General features: G+C 36.1%; 1 protein-coding gene across 1 annotated transcript in view; it reads right to left on the bottom strand.

The window, feature by feature from the left end:
* Positions 1–2,174: 2,174 nt before the first annotated feature.
* Positions 2,175–9,223, bottom strand: part of DNM3 (dynamin 3) — a 533,160-nt gene continuing 526,111 nt past the window's right edge. Inside the window, exon 21 of the mRNA XM_069478342.1 lies at positions 2,175–2,356. Coding sequence (XP_069334443.1) covers positions 2,320–2,356 — 37 coding nt within the window. The 3' untranslated portion in view covers positions 2,175–2,319. The remainder of the gene's footprint in view (positions 2,357–9,223) is intronic.

The raw sequence follows: 9,223 nt of genomic DNA, 5'->3' as shown, positions 1-9,223 counted from the left end.
TTCATTGTCAGAAGTCAAAATCACCATGTTCTAGAACATTAGCATGTGTTGGGTAAAGTGTGTAATAAGATTCTAGAACTCAAATAGCTGCTTAGGTACTAAAGTGAGTAACAGTTCTCCCTGTAAACTGTTGCCTTATGATGGCACTGCATTATAATTGCTTACTTAGCTGTTTTGTAAGCTACTTTTATCCTGTTACTTCTCTGGTGTTTCCAGTGACTAGGACATTTTTATGAGTTGAAGAATGTTTGATGGATAAACAAAAGAATGAAAATATTTAAGGAATATTATGTTTATTAAAGGTATAATAGTTTGGTTCTTCCTGAGCCTGAGTTATGACCAACTCTGAAGAATGCAGTACCGTTTCAACTCTTTATTAAATATGGAGGGTGGAGGTGGAGGTAGGGAGAGTTGAGGAAGGGTGCATTATGAAACATAAAAACACTATCAACAGTAAATACATATTAACAAACCTTATCATAGTTTAATTTTGCTCCAGGCTGCATCCTGGTCCTGCCCCCACCTCGATTTCCCTCCCCGCCTTTTCTTGTCTACAGACTATGAGGAAGGGAACACACTTCTTTGTTGAGGAAGACTGAGTAAGGTTATCATTTCATTCTACTATGACTGGAGTTTTCCTTTCTCATCATTCATCAGGTCAATTTAAGCTTTAGACATCTAAACTGTGTATAACTGTGAAACACTGTATAAAAATAAGTTCATGTTTAAGACAAAGCGGAAAAGTACCAAACACTTAAAAAAGATGAATTTGGAGAAAACCTTTCCATTGATAGCCTCTCTTTTTTTCTTTGGGGAGGTGGTATGAAATAATCTGGGAACATGTGTCTGTTAGGATGAGAATGCTATATGATGAGAATGCAATCCAATAAGAATATCGATTAAGAAATCAAATGCCTGTGCTGAAGGTGAAAGGAAGGGCAAAAGCCTGCATGCCGGGCCTTATTTTGCATCAGTGCAACTGCTTCCAGGTATACAAGAGCTTCAGTTGATACCTTGCTTTGGAGCCTTTGGACTTTCTTGGTTACCAGTGATTCTAAGTGGTAGTCACTGGACCTGGGACCCAAGTAAAAATGATATAACAGGCCATATGAAATTTTTAACTGATTTTGCATTTTTGAGTGCAGAACTCAGTCCTTAAAAAAGATTTTTTTATGGCTGAAAGAAAGAGCATGATTAATGAGGGCTCTCCATCTTGGAATCCAGGGTTCCTGCCCATATCTTCCATACATCTCTCTTTGCCAGGGCTTGCCTAGGTCGGATGGGAAGTAAGTGGAACCCAAATTCCTATTGAATGATTTTTGACTCTCCTGTCATGTAGTTTTCTATCTTAAAGTGCTAAAGGGAGGCACATTCAGAAATGATCTCATGTGAGAAGGGCTATTTTTAAGTTCTAATTTAGGCCACGTAAATTTTCAAAAAAGAAAAACTTGAATTTAATCTCAGGCCTTTGGGAAGGCTTCAGATCACATATTTGGCAGGAGGTACTATTATCACCTTAATCATAAACATTTGGACAAATTTTTTGGATATTTGTTAAAAAATGATAGCTTAAATTTTCAGAGTTGGAATTAATATTTGAGGACTGTTGTATAAAAAAAGTTCCCTTTTCCCTCAAACTTAGATTCCATTTTCCTGGTACTTTACTGACATCATGAAGAGTCTTTCTTCTCAAGCTGGCAACATTTCCTTGCCCTGTACTTTTATGGTGAAGAATATGGGTTTTCTCCCCTGAATTTGCCAAATAGAATTTGTGATGTTTATGTGTTTCAGACCTACAGTTTCTTCCATGATCTTACATATTTTATTTCCCATAAGAGTGTTTAGAAAAACAATAAAAATAGGAAAAAATATTTTGTTACAATTATAATTATGAATGGGATTCCTGGAGGTGAGTTGAAACTATTTAGTCATCTGTGTCTTTTCTAGACATCTAGAATTTTTCTTCATCTTTTCACTCTTAGACAGAAATTTCAGTTGAAGATAGATGATTATTCTACATCAAAGACCTTTTTAAATTGCAATGCTTTAAGAACTTTTTTATTAAGCTCCTTAAAAGATCAAATAGAGTATTTTTCACCTTACCTGGTTTTAATTGAAACAAATCCTTCTGTTAATTTGGGTCTTCTTTAGAAAAAGAAACAGAACACATTTCATTTTTATACAGAATAAACTTTGTTTTTATTATAGACATGGATCAAAAATAAAAGTTTTTATGTACATATGACATATAGTGCAAATGAAAGGCTTTTAAATACCATGGATAGACATGTTGGAAACAAAAGGAGATGAATGACCGGGTTAGGATGGTCGTCCTGGAACTGCAGGAGGGGGTCGCCTAGTAAAAACAAAACAAAACAAAATAACAAAAAGAAAAACACAGATGCATAGGAAGAAACAATGTTTAAATTATAAAACAAATTCAAATAATAGCATGCAAAAATATCTCACAAAAGTCAAGTTCAAATCAGACCAAAAAAAAAAAAACCAAAAAAAAAAAAAAAAAAAAAACACCAACCAAAGTAACGCATGCAGACATTCAGGGGCAATGAAAGAACACCACATGGCAAAGTTAGCAATTCTCAGGACTTTTCCTGGCTACCAGCAGTGTGCTAGATATGAGCCATTTGAGCCCACTCAAAAATCTTATTATTTTGCATCATGGAATGATAAATCTGTGCAGTTTTATTCAGGAGAACTGGGAATAGTCCCAGAGCCAAATACCTTTACAACTTGAATATTTGATTCCCAATCCTGATTTTGTGGCACTCAATTATTTCCAAAGATTTCAATGAATGTTGAAAAATCTCCATAGGGAAGAGGGAGTTGATATAGAAGTATGGCAGGCAAAATTTTTTTTAAATGAAATTAGAATGTGTCAAGAGATGAAATGAGCAAGGTAATCACAGTGTAGAAAATGTCAGAGGTTGGTCTCAGACAAAAGGATTTGTAAATAAGAATTTGCTCCAGGTGAATAGTCCTGATGTGTAATAGCCTGGATTCAGGCCTAGGGAGACTAAGAGGCTAGGTCTGGTCCATGTTGACCCCAGGATTTTGTAGGATTTCCCTCTGTCTGAGAGCTAGGTGCAACTGAAATTCTGATTGATTCTCAAATGAGTCCAGGGTAAATGAAATCTGGTCTGCTGGATCATTCTCCATATCCCTTGCCTGGCTTGCATTTCATTAGGCCCATAGAATGTGAAATCATAGTCTAGAGTTGTGCTTCATTTTGACATCAGCCCCTTGGTGTTTGCCAGGAAGATGATATGCAGCTAAAGAAGATAGAACAACAAACTATATGTTGCAATGAACAGCTCTGAAAGTAGGAAAACAGCAGGCCAAATAAAACTTTCCCACTGGTTTCCAGTAGAAGTCTACACTTTAATTTCCTCTTTCTAACCAAATGGGTAAACGAGTTCAACATTACAGCAAGCTGTAGAACTACGAGGTGGTCTCGATACCCTACTCTTTGGTTACTCATCCAGGTGTCCAGCAACATATTCACTTCCATCTTATTCTTGTAACACTTCAGTGAATGGAGCAATGAAGTCTACAAAAAACAAAAACAAAAACAACTTCTTTTTCATCTTCCGAGAGATGTTAATGGAGCCAAACTGACTGGGCTATTTCTGAGCAGTGGTAAAAAAATGATCTTACCTTCCCCAAAGTCCAAGATCAATTTTTCTTCAGTCCAATTTAAGCTGGCTACATTAAGGAGGGCTCCCATCCATTTAAATGATGAAGGACTTGTTATTGGTCCCTAACCTTTCAACTGTGGGCGGGGGGCGGGGGCAGTTCTGCAAACCTTTAGCTTTAGCGATCCAGGTAATGGGCATTCCTGGTGTTTTCATGAAGAAAGTGTAATTAAATTTCTGTCAGGCTCAATGAGATTTATCACCTGTCCAGCAAACAGAAACTATTTTTGAGTTCTGAAGGGGCTTTAGAACACTTTAATTACCTCAGCAGGGTGGGGAGGTGAGCCATTAAACTGAACAGCAAGTCTACAGTGCTGAAGGGACATTCTGTTAGCATATGCCAAAACACTTTCCTGTTTGAGCTAGTTTGGTGTGCTAATCCAGAAACAGGATCAGAAACTTTATGTCTTGGAATACATTTCACTGACAGCTAGAATGTTCACTTTAAACATCAGGGTGACACTTACTCCCTCAGATAGGTCTTTTCTTTTCATCTTCACTTAACCTGTATCTAACCTTCCTCACATTGCTTCTTCACATCAAGCATTGTTGATGATGACACCAGTTAGTGGTCAGAGTTAGTTCTATCATGGATCTGGGAAGTGTGGGTTTTTGCTATTTCTTTTCCAGAATTTTCTATATTACTTACACTGTGCTGAAGTGCTTAAAGACAAGTGCTGAAAATATTTGGGCTTCTTACATGTAGAGCTACAAAAAGGACCTCATACTGTTGCCACCCCCAATATGGAAGTTGGAGTACCGAATTGGAATATTGAATTGCTAACAAATTTCAAAGCTTGTCATAGTAGTATTCACTTTATAAGCAAATCTACCTAATCAGAATAGTAATTTCAGGGTTTCTTTTTAAGCTTTCTGAAAAATAACTTCATAACAGAACTGTTTGGCCAAAACAGTAAGGTAAGGAGATTGGAAAAACTGTATGTGGAACATGGGCATAACTCACATACAAAAGCTCAGTAAGAACAATGAATTACCATGAAATGCTACAATTTGGTCTTATGGTGACATTCCTCTGGTGAGATCCTGAAATGTCTTCCTTATAGCTTTTTTCTTTTCTGTTAAAATCTCACAAAACATTTTCTGCTTGCTTTCTTTTCCCATCATTTTGGTAACTTAATATCCCTGAGCAGTGGGTGAGCCTGAAGACTTAGGGAGGAAAGAAAGGCAACAGGAATAGGTATTCTTTTAAATTCTTTTCTGATGATCTTTAATTTTAAATCAACCTGGACCACTTCCTTCAAAATAATCTCACAGGAGTAATGTAATTAATTTAAAAGAGCTCTTTTGGGGGGAGTTAGAGAGAAAGAGTAGAAAATTATCTGAATCCTACACAAGTCTCAGTAAGACTCATTCCATGTATGTCTCTAATCTGCTTTCACACCTTCTATTCCTATTGACTTTCCTCTTTGGAACTCAGACACTACTGTGACAAAGCAGCAGAGCTCCAGGTGGATTGTCTTAAGTTGGGAGCTCTTGTTGCTTCCACATTTGATTTGATCACCCAAGTTTTTGTTAGTGACAGTCTGTGCTGAGACAATCACACTCAATGGTTTTTCCTCTGGCTTAAAGCACTGAAGCGTTGTTTCCTAAGGCATGTGCCTCAGAACACTAGTTCTGTGAGATGCTCTATGAAGAAAGCTTTTATGGTCAAATAAGTCTGAGAAACATGTAGATACCATTCTTCTCTTAGAGATTCACGATGCAATCTGATTTTAAGGCTTCTGTACAGTCTTTCAGTAGAGAAACATTTAATTTTTAGTCATTATTTCCCAACTATATTTGACAGAAAAATGCTTGGTGTATGTGTGTGTAAAACTTCTTAAGATACCAGGGAGTGCACTTTGGGGAACTTTGAATTAAGGTTGTAGTTTCAGTCAATATGTCTTGCACGTATTCTAATACCAGTAAAGGGTTTGAAAAGTGGCAGTGTGTGTTGAAGTGCTTGGAAGCAAAGTATGAGGTCAATCTAACCCAAACATCAGATACATTTCTCAATATGAGATTTAAAGTTCCAGCAGCCAAAAAAAAAAAAAAAAAAATTGAAAAGAAATGTGAGCAGATATTTACACTAATACCAGAACTGATAAGATACAAAAGGAAATTTGCCAAATAGTTACAATAAAGTTCTTTGTTTTTGGTAATTTTCCTTAGAAACTATTCTATAAATATTATTAACATACTTTAGAATCACACAGGTAAAACAAAACAAATGAAACACAAATGTACAGCATGATTCTCATCTAAAAATCTCTCTTCGAGTAAGATAAGAAGCTTCCCTGGAAGGTATGGGTGCTCCACACATGGAAAATGTATTGATATGAGAAAGAAATTACAACAGGAAAGGGTGAATTAACACAGCAGTCTGTCCAATTCATCCTACCACAATGAGCACATCCTGATCACAGAGGAAAAATAAACCAATTTTCTCTCCTGCTCTCCTCTTCTTGTCTTCTGCATTTGGATGGCACAATCTGGGACTATGTATCGACAAGGGACCTATCATCAAAACTCTTGTAATGGAGAGTCTTTCTCTATTCTATGGAAACTCAGGATAGGGATATGTGTAACTACTGAACACTCTTAGATTCTCTTAATAGTGGGGAAATTGAGAGGGGCAAATTCTCTATGCCCAATGAAGAAATAAGGGAAGCCAAGTGTTGGGTCAGGAGTTCAATTGTTTGCTCTAAGAAATGCCTCTTTAGAACTGATATTTGGGCAAAGCGTCTTTCCTCCTCCTACTTCCCAGGGTTTTCCATGAAGACTTCCTTTTCAATGGCAAAATGTCATGGTGCTTCTTGGCAAGTGTCTCATCATACACTCCAACTGTTCAAGGTTTGTGTCCTTTTTCAATCTATTTCAACAATGACTGCAAATCAGGAATAAAATGTTTTCCACTCTCCTGCCTTTGATTTAACAAATTTGCTCCCTTTAAAAATATCATCTTCCCCCAAACTAATGATGAAAATGCAAAATGCTATCATTTTCCACTTCGGTAATGCTCAGCCAATTTGATCAAAAGAGCTATAAATATTTAGAAATCTCAGGTATTACTGAAATGCATAGACATGATTCAAATATATACAAGAATGAGGAAAGGGGGAATCCTTCAAATGTTATAATTTATTTCAAGTTCAGAAATACAGCTTCACATTTTCACAATAGGTACATGTGACCTTCAAGAATGATACAGGCTTTAGGAACTTGCTTCAAAAATTCCATTCACAGAGTCCATATATCAGCAATAAGAAATCCTGAAAGTGCCAAGAAGACAGTGAAAAGTATTCTGGCTCATATTAATTAAAGAATCAACAGAAAAGACGAGATTTTGCTTTAGTATATTCCTTCTTCATAAAATGGCAAAAGAGGAATTTGACTTAAAAAAGGGAGAAAAGAGAAACAGACAAACAAGTAAAACCAAGGCTGTACATATGCAATAAAACACAAATCAAGTAATACTGGTGGAATTTCTGATTGGGAGAAATACTTTTTAACAAATTGGCAGAAGATAATGCAAGAGGTTGAACAAAGTAATTTTTTTTTCATAATTTTAAAACATTACATAACAAGCAAAAATATAAGGAATTCAAGGGTAACAATTAAAAAAGAAATTAAGCTGAGCCACATGTGAAACCCTTGACCAGAGAGGTGAGAAGTCTCACCAATATACCAGTATGAACAGGTCTTAAGACAAACAGGAGACTCTTCCTTGAGTTTCCTCTCTTTTGCTCTCACACATACACAAATTCTTACGTACACACACACACACACACACACACACACACAAATAGCAATGCATATACTACATATACGTCAAAAATATTCTTAAAGTTTCACATATAGAGCACCACATAATTTTAAACATACCAAAGAGACAGGATGACTAAGATTATCTAGAAGACAGATCTGAGCTTTTTAGAAACAACTGAATGATATGGTGAACCAATAATTGTTTCTCTAAATTCTACCTTCATTCACATTAAACTCTGAGCTCAGAGCTAGTAGTTCTCTAGGTGAAATGATACAAAACTCATGGCTTGAGTCTCTTACATTATCTTCTTTCACTGAGTTCAACAGTTCAGAGACCTACTATTTAGGCTTTGTTCTTACTTCTAAGGAGATTCCTGTCAATTTTAATTTTTTTTTTTTTTGGAGACAGAGTTTTCACTCTGTTGCCCGGGCTAGAGTGCCGTGGTGTCAGCCTAGCTCACGGCAACCTCAAACTCCTGGGCTCAAGCAATCCTCCTGCCTCAGCCTCCTGAGTAGCTGGGACTACAAGCATGCCACCATGCCCAGCTAATTTTTTCTATATATTTTTAGTTGTCCAGATAATTTCTTTCTATTTTTAGTAGAGACAGGGTCTCGCTCTTGTTCAGGCTGCTCTCGAACTCCTGACCTTGAGTGATCCTCCTGCCTCAGCCTCCCAGAGTGCTAGGATTACAGGCATGTGCCACCTTGCCTGGCCTTTTAAATAATTATGTTTGCCAAATGAAAAATGCTTTCCTGAAAAAGTAGATGACCTACCTCCAAGGTATTAAGTATTAGACTTCTCCCCTACATTTTTAGCAAATATACTCAGAAAAATCCACTACATTTATTATGTTGCTATATACTTCTATTTGTTTTTTTTTTTTACATTTATCATAGAGAAAAAAAGGACTATGTAGATCAACTTAGCTTTTTAAGATTAAGTTCAGCAATCCAAAAATAACTTATAATTCTAATTAGGCATCTTAAAGATAGTTCTCCAGATCTTTCACTTCTTACCAAATGATATTATCAAAGGCAATTCTTTGTTAGATAGCAGTGCTGTGGATTTAGATACAAATGTCTGTGGACATTACCATGTTTGTCATGAGCCTTGTGCCTCTTAGAATGACTACAGTCTGGAGTTAGAAAATTTTGTATACCTCATGTATGTTATGAGAAATTAGTCACTGTTATCACATGTTATGGCAGATCAGCCAAAGCTATCTCGTATATTAGCACAGTTTAAAATATATATTCATATCCACACATACTAAGCACATGTATACACAGATATTTACACCCATACATATGCATATATATATATATAATGCACATACAATCACACTCATGCTCATGGCATTTTAACCAGTGCTTTTAAACCTACCTACTCAAAGGGACACAAAATACGTGTACTTATAGAAACAAATTGACTATGTGTATACTGTATACACAGAGACACATGCATAGAAAATGTGTTTGTACACAAAAAACATTAACATTTATCACATACTGGTAATTAGGTCCCATTCATATTTGAGAATTATGGCTACAGTCTATACTAAAAAGTCACAAATTAATCTATGTGACTACTTTTTAATTCTAAGTCCAGAAGGCTTATAGTTATATCACAAGAACTGGTTTCATTATAATGTTTTGGAATAGAATGAGTCTGTATCTGAACAAGTAGGAAATTTGCTAATAAGCAGACCCTATTGCTCTTCTGTGTTATAAAACACAGCTAA

The sequence above is a fragment of the Eulemur rufifrons genome, chromosome 8 (genome assembly GCF_041146395.1).
Source record: "Eulemur rufifrons isolate Redbay chromosome 8, OSU_ERuf_1, whole genome shotgun sequence".
Classification (NCBI taxonomy): domain Eukaryota; kingdom Metazoa; phylum Chordata; class Mammalia; order Primates; family Lemuridae; genus Eulemur; species Eulemur rufifrons.
The sequence above is the reverse complement of the archived record's forward strand: the minus strand, read 5'-3'. Positions and strand labels throughout refer to the sequence as shown.